Here is a 16,165-nt window from a genome sequence, read left to right on the forward strand (position 1 = left end):
TGGTTCTCTAACAAATGCACCATAGACAAATGCATTTAGTTTTGTAGACCATCCCTAATATAAAACCAAACATTCCTATTTTTATAACAATTTGATTTCAGGAAGCCATTACAATGCACAAAAGCCATTCAAATATCTCTCTCATTTGCCTGAGTTTTGTTATTAAACTTAATTGTTTGGATATGTCAGAAAAGCAGGGATAGAATTTTTCAAATTCTCTTTTTCTATTTTCCTTTCATTCCAGGACTTAGAGGAGACAATAGCATGTAGGAGCTCTCCTTCTTCAGAGACAATTCAAACTTGCATCAAGAGTTATAGTAAGTCTACAGCATTCAAGTTTGCATCCTGTAGTAGTTCTGTACAACTGTAGCATCATACGCCTGCATATTTTGGCATGGCTTACAGCCTGCCTGAATTCGATCCATATGACAAACTGCAAAATATCCTCACATAATATGTTTGCTCTGTGACGCTGCTTGGAGCAATTGTCATTTCTTTGTCTTGCTAAGTAATTAATTTGAAATCATATAATGAGACCATTGGGCACTGTCAAGTCCTCCCTTGCGAATTCCCTTACTCCACCCCTTCTTTCCTATTGCCCCTCCCCCACAGACAACTGTCCTGCTAGACCACTGCTATAGTTCCTAAGCCTGCCTACATCTAGTGTCTCCCATGGCCACAGAATTGCCAGAACAATATTCTTAAATCACCTCCATGCACACCACATTCCTTCAATTCAACAAAGCCAAACACAAATCAACCCTTTAATAGCCTCCTACCTGCCAAATAAAAAAAACAAAGGCCTCACCTTCAAGACCTTCCATAATCTGGCTCCAGTCTAGCTTTCCCACTGGGACTGTCCTATTCCCTTTCACTCTAAAAAACTAGCCTATTCACTAACACTCTGTACACACACACACACACACACACACACACACACACACCTTCTCTTTGTATTTCCAGGGCTGGGCTCAAACTGTTCACCTGCCTGGAATGCCCTCACCACTGCCTTTCCATTGGCCTGTTCAAGTATTATGTGTCCTTCAAAGTCCAATTCACCATCCTCTCTTCATCATTGTCTACAAAAGGCAGAAATAGTCTCTTTGGCCTCTATAAAACTAGTGTCTTAAAAATTACTCTCTGGGTTTTTCTTTGAGGCCTCATACTGTTGGCTAGCTTTGTCTATGTCCACTTCACTAGACTGTAGCAGAGGGTACAAACCAGGCCATCTGGTGATCTGCTGCTACTGCTTCCTCCTCTGGTTCCGTGCCATGTGTACAGCAGACAATTAATATGTATTTGATCGAATAACTGGTTGAAGATATTATTTGTTCACTCATTCAACAATTATTTATTAAAGACCCAATATGTGCTAGGCACTGTTACAAGCACTAGGAAAATGTGAATGAACCATGCAGATAAAAATTTCTACCTTCATAGAACTTACACTGTAGTGGAGGAGAAAAAGATTTTTTTTTTTAAGTAAGCTATATATAATATTAGAAGGTGCTAAGTACTATGGAGAAAAATAAAGTAGGGAAGGAAAATAAGGAATGTAAGGTAAGGGTGGAAAGTGGGGGTGTGATTTTAAATAGAATGATTATGGAAGGCTTCTCTGAGAAAGTGACATTTGATCCCAGAAGTGAATGAGGTCATGGAGCAAGGTATGCAGATATCTATCCAGAAGAAGAACATTCCAGGCAGAGGAACAGCAAGTGATGAAACCCAGAGGCAGAAATGTGCCTGCAATGTTCAGGGAAGAACAAAGAGGCTAATGTGGGGTGAGCGAGGGGGAGAATGGGAGGAGGAAGGTAAAGAAGCAACAGGGGCTAGGCTTGGAAAAGCCTTGAGCCAGTCAGAGACCTGGCTATTATCACAGGTGATGGAGCAGAGGAATGACACATATGACTTGCATTTGGAAGGATCAACTTGGATGTTCATTGAGTATAGGCAGATTGTAACAAGACAGAGGCAGGAAGACCAGTAAGGAGGTAATATATTAACTAGGTGAGAGGTGATGGGTATTTGACCAGAATGGTTGCAGGTAGCAAGCAGTTGTCCAATTCTGGATATATTTCAAAGGCAGATCTCCTAGGATTTACTGATAGATTAGATGTGGGATATGAGGGAAATAGAAATCAAGGATGACTCCAAGACCAAACAGGCTGCCACTTACAGGAACGGGGATGATCTTGGGGGCAAAAGCTTTTAGGAGGGGGAGAACAGTATTTCGGATATTAGAAATGTTTAGTCAGAGTAACGAACGGGGAGACTGAGAATGCAGTGAGATACGGAAGTCTACGATTAAGGGGAGAAGACAGGACTGAAAATTAACTTTTGGGAGTTGTCAGCATACAGATGGTATTTAAGCTATGGGACTAGATTAAATCAAGGGAGTGAGTGTAGACAGAGATATACAGCCCAACGACTAAGCCCTAGGAACCAGCAAAGAAGACTGAGAAGGAGTAGCCAGTGAGGCAGGAGGACAATGTTAAGGCTGGACGTTAAGAGACTGTGTGCTTGAGAAAACAATCCACGTGCGTGATTTAACTTAGGCAATGGAGGCTAAGGGAGGGAATTTATTTTCCCCACTCCTTATGGCAGCTGTGGTTGGGTAAACTTTAAACAGATAAGCAAGGATATGATACAGTTTTCCATAAAAGTAAAATTTTAGTAACACAATACTGAGTTCTATTGTCTACCAAAAAAAAAGTGTCCAGTGATAATCAAGTTAATGCAGGGTTTCTCAACCTTGGCACTACTGACATTTTAGCTGGGATAATTCTTTATTGTGGAGGGCTGTGCTGAGCATTATGGGATGTTTGGCAGCATCCCTGGTCTCTACCCACTAGATGTCAGTAGTGCACCCCTTCACCTCCCCACCATTGCCAAAGGACCCGGAGACAAAATCGTCCCCAGTTGAGAACTCTGAGATAGAGCAAGTTGTCAACAACAACCAACTCTATGTAAGCATTCTTGCTGCGAAATGCAACTGTCAGTTTCTGCTGATATTCTGTACTCCCACCTGTCCTACTCTCTTCTCCAGGCTTCTCACCAGCCTACAGATGAGAAAGATTCTCATTGTAATCACTACCCAGAGCGAGGAAAGTAAGCAATTAGCTCAACCTGTCATTAAAAAAAAAATGTGTTCTGATTTTTTTTCAATGTAAAAGATATGCCCCAAGTCTACCCAGTTCAAAAGTGACCCTTTCTGCACACCCTCATTCATTACAGCACTACACAACAGACAAGAGGTAGGAGCAACCCAGTGTCCATCGACAGATGAATGGATAAAATAACTGGTATGTACATACAGTGAAATATCGTTCAGTCTTAAAAGAAAGAAAATTCTGACACATGATACAACATGGATGAACCTTGAGGGCGTTACGCTAAGTGAAATACGCCAGTCACAAAAGGACAAATCCTGTATGATCCCACTCATATGAGGTACTTAGAGTAGCCAAATTCATAGGGACAGAAAGTACAGTGGTTTTTAAGGACTAGAGTCATGGGGGGAGAACCAGGACCTACTGTTTACTGGGTGCAGAGTTTCAGTTCTGCAGGATGAAAAGAGTTGTAGGGATGGGTGGTGGCAATGGCTACACAACAAAGTTAATGTACTTCACACTACTGAACTGTACACTTAGAAATGGTTAACATGGTAAATTTTATGTTACAGGCTTTTTATCACAATTTAAAAAAGAACAGACTGCTGGCTCTGGAGTGAGACTGTCTGGGTTCAAATACTGGCAAAGTGCCCAAAGAGGTACCTGGCTCATAGTAAGTACTCAGTAAATATTAGTGGCTGATATTAAATTAGTATTATAACTAAAATTATACTAAGTCGGTGTGCATGTTTGTCAGGAGGATGGTTGACAGGTATGTGTGACTTTGGTGATTGGGAAAGCAGTCATAAAGAAAGTTTGGTTAAAAAAAATAAACATTTCTAGGAATAAAACCATTTAACTAACTGAATATCATTAAATACAAAATAGGTTGATCTTTTTCCCCTCAAAATTAGGTCCTCTCCTGTGGATTTATCTTGCACTTTCTTATTTTAAAGATCCAGGTTCCTTTTGCATTATTTTTTCAAATCTTAAAAATTTTTTTAAACATTTAAAAATGCTTCTGTGCATGTAAATACAGACATTTTTTTTCCCTAAAATGATCAACTACCCATTCTATATGTTACCCTTTTTATATAAAGGTTTTTCTTTCATTATTGACATCAACAATTACTTGCAGAGTCCTTCACTGCCTGTAATTTTGACTCTCATTCACTTCCTTCCTAGTATATCTACTCAAAATGGAGCCTAACTTTAATAGCTGTATTTGTGTTAAGGACAGTTAACAGAGAGAAATAACAAAACGAAACAGAAAAGTGAATAAAAGAAGCACAAAAGAAAGCGAGTAAGAGAAAAGCAACCTGTCCACTCTTAGTGACAAGCAAGAAGTATTCTAAAGGCTAGGTCCTTAGCTCACAGATGAGCTCCCCAGTCTTTATGAAAGAAAATGGGTATTTATTCAGTAAGTCAAAATCAAAGAAAGACAAGAGCAGATGAGGCTTTATGAACTGTCTAACCTGCATGGGATTAATCTTCACCGAGCGTTCAAAGCACTCCACACATTCTTTAAATTCTTTGCTTTGCAGATGGAGGAGGCCTTTGGAGCGCTGGGCGCGAGCACTGCGGTGCTGAGACAACTCCCAGGCATGGTCGTAGTAAGAGTGCTCTCGAAGGACATCTCCAAGCAAGCAGTATAGACTTGGTGTTTCTTTTTTCTCCAGCTCTTGCCTGAGGATTTCTTCTGCCTAGAAATAACAACAGAAATAACTAAATTGCTGAACAGTTGACAAATGCCTATTTTTTAGCACATATACAATCTTTTATGTCACATGATCCAAAATTTTATTTTCAAAGTTTGAGATGACCTGCTTATTTCATGCATCTAGCACACAGGCTGAAAAAGAGAGGAACAGTAGGAGATCAATATGGTACAAGTAACAGAGGAACAAGAAGTAAGAGGCGAACACGCTTTGCTGGCCTCTGGAATCCTCAAGAAAAGGCCCCGAGGAGAGGCTGACTTCATGATACTGGGGGGGATTCACTTAGCTCCCCTTTTCCCTGCTCCAGTTGTCACCACTGTGACCGTTTGTTAGAGCAGAGCCTTCAGTTCACCTCCACCCAATAGCAATGAAAAGTATGTTTTCCCTTTTTAAAAATGGTATGCTTCAGGAGCCTGAGATCGCTGAAAAATTTATAAAAGGAGGGAGAGGGTACAATTTAATAGGCACTGCTAAACACCTACCTCTTAACCGAACTACATCACACCTCACAGATAAAACCTGCTGGAATTCCCTGGTGCCAGTAGTTAGGACTCCGTGCTTCCACTGCAGAGGGCACGGTTCGATCCCCAGTTGGGGAACTAGGATCCTGCATGCCGTGCAGCGTGGCCAAAAAAACAAACAAACAAAAGAAAAACCTTGCCAACATGAGACCTGCTTCCAGACAGTCCATTCACTGTAGAAATTAAAGACCATCCTCAGTACATGGCTTGGGTATTATTCTCATGTGTCCACAATTCGGATTCACCTTGTCACCCAAGCTAACTCTGTACTTGTGACATATACTATCTCACTTCCCCCACCCATGTCTGTTACCCACCCCCACCCCCATTTCTGATTAATTTCAACAGAGGGCAAGACGCATGGTAGCAGCTCTACTTTCCATCCTCACATACAAATACTTCCACATAAACAGCAGTGGGGTCACCAAATATGCCAATACAGCCTTGGCCGAAGTGGATGGAGATAACCAGGAAGCCATCCTTTGGTAGCTAGAATGGTAGTTTAGACCCCCTAACTTGCATGGCTGGCAATCTTAAAGTCTGTATATCTTATTTTCTTTAGGTTCAACATATCTATAATTTAAGTCTTAAGCAGTCTAATTTTTGTGAAATCTTTTAAAAGACGGCTGTGCTTCTAAAAGTGTCTTCGGATGCTATGGCCTCTTTTGCATTTCTGATACAGTATGGGTTATGTAGGTCTTTTAGGCTAGTCTGAAAATGAAACCAGAATTTATAAAACAGGTTCTAAGAGAAAACAATTCCAAGTCCTAAACGGCCAAAATAAACATGAAGTTTTCAAATATAATCCATGCAATTCCTTTATTCACAGATAATACAGCAGTTATTAATGTATCTAACTATAATTCCGTATTCGCTATATTTTCAGTAGGTACATTTCAATATACTTTGTATTTAATATATTTATTTTTATGTATATACGTGTATGTATTCAACCAAATTGTGTATAATAGATTGTAGCCACAGCAGGATTTTTGCTGAAATGACCTTACAGTGTAGTTGAGGCATTTCTCTTGACAGCACGTCACTAAAACTCGAAACCCACACTCTCCCACTTCTGCTTTAAACTGCTAGAGTGGATTCTGTGGTCTGCAATTAAACAGTGACCATTACAGTAACTGGGTACAGAAGTTACTGCTGTCAATACACTCCTGAAAAAAGTGAAACTTTAGTTTTATAAGGAACCTCCATACTGTTCTCCATAGTGGCTGTATCAATTTACATTCCCACCAACAGTGCAAGAGGGTTCCCTTTTCTCCACACCCTCTCCAGCATTTATTCTTTGTAGATTTTTTGATGATGGCCATTCTGACCAGTGTGAGATGATATCTCATTGTAGTTTGGATTTGCATTTCTCTAATGATTAATGATGTGGAGCATTCTTTCATGTGCTTGTTGGCAATCTGTATATCTTCTTTGGAGAAATGTCTATTTAGGTCTTCTGCCCATTTTTGGATTGGGTTGTTTGTTTTTTTGATACTGATACCATACGACCCAGCAATCCCACTACTGGGCATATTCCCTGAGAAATCCATAATTCAAAAAGAGTCATGTACCACAATGTTCTCTGCAGCTCTATTTACAATAGCCAGGACATGAAAGCAACCTAAGTGTCCATCGACAGATGAATGGATAAAGAAGATGTGGCACATAGATAGAATGGAATATTACTCAGCCATAAAAAGAAACGAAATTGAGTTATTTGTAGTGAGGTGGATGGACCTAGAGTCTGTCATACAGAGTGAAGTAAGTCAGAAAGAGAAAAACAAATACCGTATGCTAACACATATATATGGAATCTAAAAAAAAAAAAAAAGGTCATGAAGAACCTAGGGGCAGGATGGGAATAAAGATGCAGACCTACTAGAGAATGGACTTGAGGACACGGGGAGGGAGGGGGAAGGGTAAGTTGGGACAAAGTGAGAGAGTGGCATGGATATATATACACTACCAAACGTAAAATAGATAGCTAGTGGGAAGCAGCCGCATAGCACACGGAGATCAGCTCGGTGCTTTGTGACCACCTAGAGGGGTGGGATAGGGAGGGTGGGAGGGAGGGAGACGCAAGAGGGAAGAGATATGGGGACATATGTATATGAATAACTGACTCACCTTGTTATAAAGCCGAAACTAACACACCTTTGTAAAGCAATTATACTCCAATAAAGATGTTTAAAAAAAAATGTGAAATTTTGTGATTGGTTATCTGATCTGGTTGGAGTTGAAGACAATGAGGATCCAGTGATCATGACAGGGTTTAACGTCACTAGTCCATGACATCCAGTGATGAAAGGATTACTTAAATTATCACCTGCGGTAACTTAGAATGAAGCACCGATCTAATGCAAGGCTTTTGCAGTTTGAGTGACAGGACATTGTGAGAGAGCGCAAGACTGTGAGGTAGGTCAGCTGCTCCTAAGTTCACTGGACAGCTCAAAAAGAGAAAAGGACACTCAGTGTTTTAAATCCTCAAGGCCAGAGAACCAGGGAATTTCTATAATTTCCTAAAAGAATTTGTTTTCCTTGTCGCTGCCAAGCTGGTACAGGCAAAAATCAGATGCAGGCATTGCTCTTGTAGGATTGCTGAATTACAATATAGGATGAATTCACTTTCACTAGTTCTATGTGAAAGTTAGGGCATTTGATTGGGTTAATCAAATATGCTTTACTGATTCATTTTATTTCCTCTATTGCCTCTTAGCTACACATCATTTTATTAAATTTTCATGATTGCTCTAGGGCTACTCGTGTGCATCTTCAATTGATCTAAGTTCATTTAGAGTTAATACTGTATCACCTCACCTTTCTCATGTCACAAGTGGCCTTCCTAAATTTCTGTTCCCCAGAAGCAATGAAATAAACAACTGCTATTGTTTTAAGCCACTATGTTTTGATGTGGTTTGTTATATACCAATAATAACTGCAACAGTTGTTTAAAGCGAGAGGGTTACTCTAGTGCCAGTTACTTCGTCGTGGCCAGGAGAAGAGGGCACTGATTATAAAAGAGCAAGACCCAAGAATTTAAATGGAGACATTTGGGACGATTCAGATAACAGAAAACCCCCAGATTCTATGGAGTTTCCTAAGCCAGCAGAGGCAACCCTCCCCTATCTGATAAGACTAGTGCTACCTTGCTTAAGGACAGTGTAACAACTACACCTCAAGGAGTTACCTTGCAAGAGAATGCCAATTCTCTCCTATTACCTAACCCCTCCCACCCCTCATTGCCTCCAGACATGTAAATGGGTTTATACACAAAAAGAACTGCAAGATTTTGTTACTTTCTAGAGAGAAAACCTTGGGACCATGTGGAAAAAGATTCTAAGGGAGCTAGACCATAGACAAAGAGGATCATAATTTTAAATCAGCTTAATGTAGACACTCATCAGAAAATTTTGATTCACAGTTCTAACGCAAGCAGCTGGGGATGGTTCCAACTATTTGCTCAACTGCTTGACTAAAACCTAGACTCAAACATGGCCAAAACGAAGGCTGAGATGCCAAAAATTCCTTGGTGTAATATGGAAGAAAGAATCCAACAACTCAGAAGAAAAGGCTGTTGTTAATTTAGCATTTGCAACCTGTTACCCACCCTACCTGTGTCCCCCATTAAGGCCAAGGGGATACTCCTTTCACCCTGACTTTGAGAAATACATTATACCTGGGAGTATCAGCATTTTGAAAAGTGCTATAGTAGATATCCTATGTAAGCTGGGGGTAAAGCCGAGAGGTCCTTCTGTTAAATGGGCTTCCTGATTTCAGTGGGGATGATCAGAAGCCAAGGTAGCAGAGACTTGCTGATAGCCCCTGGATGCAAGACGAACACAGTTCTTTGTAACAGGCACATCCAGAGTGATAAGTAGAATGGTGTGACTAGCATGGACCATAGGTGATGGCCAACTGATCATAAAGATTTTTAACCAAATTAGATAAACAGCCAACTAAGTACAACTTGATCTACGTAAGACTTAAAAAAAAAAATCTAGATTTGGAGACTAGATGTCTGACCTGAATCACCATGCTGACACACTGTCTCTCACCCAATTCCTATCCCTGAGTCATTTCACAGACTCAGAGCCTCTTATAAGCAAACAAATACCTAAGCAAGCAACTCAGTACTGGTGAGAAAGGACCCTGTGATAACATAACACGTGTATACCACAATTCTTCTTCCCTAAATAAGTAATTATAACCATTTACCAGGTAATTTTATCCTGGGGAAAAAGAAATAGCTCCTCTTTTCAGGGTTGATTAGCTCTTAGTTACTGCTAATCCCTGGGGACCCAGAATATCACCATGTTGAGTTAGCGGGTTTATGGGAGATACTAAGCCTACCATGGGATGGACTAAGTCCCGAACCCACCCAGTGGTTACTTCCCTGGTTGAATACAGAGCTGAATTACATACATCCAGCAACAAGCAGAGTCCACAGTGAGTGCTACTGTGGGCCAATAAAGGGCCGAGTGAAAGCCTCCGAAGCTGCTTCTCCTCATTAAAAGAGAAAACCCAAAGCAACACCGCATTATCTATACAAACCACAGACATGTGCGCCACTATCACAAACTTGAGAGACACTGCAAAGTGTGTGTGTTTGTACGTGTGTGCATGGGCCGTTTAACCTACCCATTTAAATTGAGAACACAGACGGGTCCTGGAAAGTGTCATAGATTATTATAAACTTAATGTAATGGTGCTCTAATTATAGCTACTGTTCCAGACATGATCTCTTTACTGTAGCAAATAATCACAGCCCCTGACATATGCTAAGCAGGTACTGATACAACAAATACATTTTTCTCTACCCAATAGCCAGGCAACACCAAATGCAGTGGGCTTTAACTAGCACAGAGAAAAGTAGACTTCCCTGTCTTTCCTCAGAATTTCATAGACTTATGGTATAATTCAGTCTGCAAGTACCTTGATTGTCTCACTATTCCATTAGGCCTTACCAGTCTTGATGACATCATGCTAATAAAAAAGGTCAAGAAACTAAAATAAAAAATTATATGCCAATGTCAACCAAAAACCAATTGGAAATTATATACTCTTGTCACTGTAATTTGTTATTAGGAAAATTTTCATTTATAAAAATTCATTTTATACGTTCCTTAGAAGGAACTCATCTATTAAATAAAGCAAGATATGTAAAATAAATGTTTATGTGTTATTTTTGTTATTATTTCTAGTTATTTTTGTTCTTATATGCCCTAAGAATGCTTCAATATCTAAACCTCTTTTGAAGAAACTGTACGTTTCCCCCTAAATCAGAAATTCTTCTTTACATATACAACACAATCTATAAAATACTCTGTGTCTGGGAATTCCCTGGCAGTCCAGTGGGTTTGATCCCTGGTCAGGAAACTAAGATCCAAAAAACTGGCCAAAAAAATAAAAAATAATTAATTGTATTAAAAAATACAATACTCTGGGCCTATTAGTAGTTTGTCACTTTCCAAATAAGTAAACTCCCAAGTAAAAGGACTAAACCACTGCATAGTCATATGTACCAGATCATGCTATGTACTTGCTTAAGCTGGGAACTACGTTTCCTAAAATCCCTTTCCCTTCTGATTTCGTGTTAGAGTTGGTCAGAAGGGAAACTTGCTAAGGATTTGAAAGGCAGAAGTAAAGCAACAAACATCTTTTACTCTTGGAAGGTTGTCATGGTTAAATATGACATCAAACAAGAGGCAGAGATGTCCTGAAGATCCCAGCTTGACCATGCTCTATGTGTCCATCTTGTCTTTCCACTTGCTGGCCCTGCCAACCAATAGCAATCCCAGGTCCACCATAAGACACTTCACTTTGGACCCACGGAGCTTGTAGCTACAGAGATCCAACAGCTTTCCGCAGACCTCTCCACAAGTTCCTTCTTCATCCTCCCATTGCAATGGCTAGAAGTACGTGGCTTCTCAGATTCCCCTGTAAGTTCTGACTGATGCACTTGTGCCAATGCTTCAAGTGGATCGTTAAATGATTCTTTCCCTGATCCTCTTACTCCCTCTTTCACTCCTTCATTTTCCTTCCCACATGTGTGTAATATCTAATTCTTTTAGCGAACCTCTATTCCCCAAAATACTCAAAGTGGCTCTGCTTTCATAAACAAAACCTGAATGATAAAATTGTTTTTTTCATTTTTCCTTTTAAATGCCTTACATGTCCTTCCATCTGACAGTATTTACAGATTAGTTTTTATTCAGCACATTATTACATGCATTATCTCACTTAACCTCTGTAATAATTCTGAGAGGTAGATACTAATATGCCCATTTTTAAGACAAATACAAGTTTAGATTCCTTGATCAACTGGTAAGCCCCAAACCAAAACCTACTAAGTTGAAAAACAGGACCTTGATTTCAGGTTCAATACTTTTCCTATTTTCACATCAGCAAAAATGGTGGTATAAGGACCTCTAAAATTTCCCTGCACCACAAAAGCAACAAAGAGAACTGGAAAAAAGTGTTAGAATCAACTTTTTCAGAACTCTGGAAATTAATCAAAGATTTGAAATAACCCAGGGAGTGTTTATTCAAGAAAATGATAAAACTCTTGGTAAGAACAGCAAGCTTTGTGTCATTTTAACATGTACCATTCCTATTCCCTCTTCTCCAGCTCTGCACTAGCCTTGAAAACCAACAGCTTATTATCATGGGAAAATTATCAGCCCAGCAGCCACCAGAGGGAACAAAATGGGTTTGGAGCTCCTCCGAAGTTTCATTCCCAGAAAACTGTCTGGTGGTTCCCTGGAAGAGCCCACTTGCAAAGCTGTCTTTACTTAACCTAACTCTGAACTTGTCCAGTGACTACCCTTTGTCAAAAACAATTAGAGACAATTAATTAATTCTGCAGCTGCCTGAGGTAGTAACAGCTGGGGCAAACAATAGGCTATACAAAACACTTAAAGGAAAATAAAGGAATGAGATATACATAAGGGCTTTGAAAAACTCCACCATATTGGTGGGAATCTAGAAGTCCATGCATGTGTAGGGCTGTGCACATGTTCAGGAAAGACCTGAGAAGGCCCTATGCTCTCACCTCAGGATGACCCTGAGGCTTTGCACAAGCAGTTAGTGAATGCTAAGGCAGAGTTGTCAACTGCCTGGCTAAGTGCTGAAAGCGTACCCCAACACACACACACCTAGAGCCCACCATCAAAGACTGGGAGACTTCTTAATTTAGGCATTTAAGGAATTTTCTGTCCAATCATTAGCTGACCATTAAGCTAACCAATCTGAAACTACACAAAGAAACAAGAAAGTATGGCCCTTACATGGGAAAAAAAAGTAGAAACCATCCCTGAGAATGTCCATATGATGGACTTAAAAGACACTTAAAATCTGCTATTTTAAATAATGCCTAGTACAAGGACTAAGAAACTCAAAAAGAAAAAAAAGTAAAAGAAATGACAACGGAATTAAAATGGTATACTAGAAGTAGAAAACAACCATTTAGCCACAAAGAAGGCAGTAATGGGGAAATAAAAAAGACATATAGAAAACAAAATGACCAACATACATCCTACACTATCAGTAATTAAATTAAATGTAAAGGGATTAAATACTCCAATCAAAGCCAAGATTGGCAGAAAGGATTTTAAAATTATGATTCAACTAAATGCTGTCTACAAGGGACACACTTTAGATTCAGACACAAACAGATTGAAAATTTTTTAAAAATAAAAAGGAAGATAACACATCGTGGAAACAGTAACCAAAAGAAAGCTGGAGTAGCTATACTAATATAAGACAAAATACACCTTAAGACAAAAATCGTTACTAGAACAAAGAAAGGCATATTTTAATGATAAATATTCACTCCATCAAGAAGATAGAATAGTTGCGAGTATATACTCACCTAAAAACAGAGCCCCAAGCAAAAACTGACAGATCTGAAGGGAGAAATACAAATTCAACAATAATATTTGGAGACTTCAATATCCAACTTTTAATAATGAATAGAACAACTATACAGAAGACAGAAATAGAAGACTTGAACAATGCTATAAACCAACTAGACCCAACAGACACTTAAAGGACACTCTGTCCAACAACAGTGGAATACACATTCTTCTCAAGTGCACACAGAACATTCTCCAGAAGATATACTATATGTTAGGTCATAAAATGTCTCAATAAATCTGAAAGTGTAGAAGTCACACAAAGGATATTCTCCAACTACAATGGGATGAAATTAGAAATCAGTAACAAAGAAATTTGAGAAATTCACAAATATGTGGAAATTAAACAACACACTGTTAAATAAACAGTAAGTCAAAAAAGAAATCACAGGGAAATTGAAAACACTTTGAGATAAATGGAAACAAATATATAATATGCCAAAACTTATGGGATGCAGTGAAAGCAGTGCTTAGAGGAAATTTTACAGTTATAAATGCCTATATATCAATAATAAATAATATCAATTCTGGAAGATGGGTCTGGAGGGCAAGAGTGGGGCAGCTTCCAGAAGAAGGTAAGAAACACTAGAGCAGTGACTCTGCTTAGTCTAAATGGGCCTCTTTTTTCCTCAAATTCCTATCCCACAGTTCTTTAGATAAGTCAATTCTTTCTCCTTGAGCACTTACACCTCTTCATCCTGCCGACAGACTGATCTCCCCCAAGGGCAATGCTTGCAGGCAATATATTTGCTCTCTTCAATTAGTCACACCCTCAGTCTTCCTCACTCTCTCCAACATGTTCTATTTTCTCTTCCCTCCTCCACTTATCCACTCAATTTATATAATTTATTACCAAATAAAGAACTAAAAAAGATGTGCCCAGTGAACATAAATAAAGCACAAGGGCTTGTAATATCACTTCTGCAGTGTCAAAATGTGGGTGGTCAGAAATCTTCACAGAATGTGAAAAGCTTTGGTATTTCTGGCTTCCCTACTGGAAAACACAGATGTATGTTCTTACACAATACAAGAAATTTGTCATCTTAACATCTATGAAGTAGGATAAAAATACATTCCCAAACATGCAAAGGCATACTTCAAATGGCAAATGGCTGCAATGAACCTGGGGTGCCTACAGGAACCTGCAAACCTCAAAGACCATTCCCTTACCCACACATATATACCTATCTTACATATCTATTTTATTTTGTAATTCCACACAACTAATTACTATTCTTAATACAACTTTACAGCAATGACTAGGCACAGTGAATCTCAGCATAAAATTAAGTCAGCCAAGACTTACACAGAACCTTATGAATTATGGCTGGAATAACACTCTCCTTACTCTACCAGGAAAACCTGCAGTGCTTAGAGCAAGGGTCACTCACTCAAATGCCCAGAGATTCTTGCCAATTATTGAGAATGAATAAAGTAGGCTGGCGATTGAACATACAAAGGAAGGAGCCACTCCTCAACTCCAGCCAGTTAGCACAAGAATATGGGAATTTGCCCCAATGTTTCCACATCATTTGATTCTTTAAGAGAAGAAATCTAGATTTTTAGATGAAATTGCCTGAAAATGCTTACTCTAATTTTTTTTCAAAACACTATTAAGCCAAACAAAATACCTCTTGCAACTTCAGATTTAGAAAATTAAACTCCCACCCTACAGTGGACATCAACTGCTCTTTTTCCTGCTCAGCATCTATTCTCTGATCTTCTGATTCCCCTTCCCTGAGGGGAAACCATTCCATGTGGTACAGGTAGGGCCTATCAGAGGCAAGGGCACATGCCTCAGGCAGCTCAGAGCTTTTCTGTTACAGCCATGGAGTTGACTGTATTTTTCCAATGGGATTACTAACCTTGAGCTTCCAGGGGCCATCTTGTCTGGCTCTTTGAGAGACAACATCATCTCAGCCCCTGGATATGGCTATCATGATGGGTCTACTAGAATTTTCAGTTGCATGAACCTATAAATTCCTTTTTTTGCCTAAGCTAGTATATGTTGGTTCTCTTAAAACCAAAAGGGCCCTAACATGTCCCTAGAAAACTGTGTTGCATAATTCATTCTATAGACTTCGAACAATAAGAAGATCTGTGAGGGACTTCCCTGGTGGTGCAGTGGTTAAGAATCCACCTGCCAGTGCAAGGGACACGGGTTCCAGCCCTGGTCTGGGAAGATCCCACATGCCGCGGAAACTAAGCCCGTGTGCCACGACTGTTGAGCCTGTGCTCTAGAGCCCGCAAGCCACAACTACTGAGCCTGCATGCCACAACTACTGAAGCCCACATGCCTAGAGCCTGTGCTCCGCAACAAGAGAAGCCACCACAATGAGAAGCCCGCGCACCGCAATGAAGAGTAGCCCCCATTCGCTGCAACTAGAGAAAGCCCGCGTGCAGCAATGAAGACCCAACTCAGCCAAATAAATAAATAAATAACAAATTTATATCCAAAAATTAAGATGAAGAATTAGATGTGAAATGTACCTAGCATTTTGTCAGGCACACAGTAAGCCCTAAACTAATGTTTGTGTTTTTTCTCAATCCCTCCACTGGAAAACCAGATTGGAAAGCAAGATGCTTGAGGCTTCGCTACTAGGAAGAAGGATAGAAACTTGACACAGCTTCTAGAAACATTAAAATTTTCTATAAATAATCATATTAGTCACTGTGTACAGTTTCTCCAAAGACAGAAGAATTGCTGTTGTCAACTGTTAAACAGGCGTTTATGTAACCCAGGTGTTCATGTAACCCAGGTGTTCATGTAACAGGACTGGAGGAAGTAAGGACAAAGGGGAAAAGTACTGATGCTACAGGAAGTAAGGACAAAGGGGAAAAGTACTGATGCTACAAGGTTAAAGCTGAATTTTTCCACTCAAGGCTGATTTCAACCAAAC

General features: G+C 39.6%; 1 protein-coding gene across 2 annotated transcripts in view; it reads right to left on the reverse strand.

The window, feature by feature from the left end:
- Positions 1-16,165, reverse strand: part of TTC27 (tetratricopeptide repeat domain 27) — a 184,442-nt gene that overhangs the window by 54,033 nt on the left and 114,244 nt on the right. For both annotated transcript variants that reach the window (XM_060026853.1, XM_060026854.1), the window contains exon 13: positions 4,586-4,813. In XM_060026853.1, the coding sequence (XP_059882836.1) occupies positions 4,586-4,813 (228 nt within the window). The remainder of the gene's footprint in view (positions 1-4,585; positions 4,814-16,165) is intronic.

Source organism: Delphinus delphis, chromosome 12 (assembly GCF_949987515.2).
Source record: "Delphinus delphis chromosome 12, mDelDel1.2, whole genome shotgun sequence".
Lineage (NCBI taxonomy): Eukaryota > Metazoa > Chordata > Mammalia > Artiodactyla > Delphinidae > Delphinus > Delphinus delphis.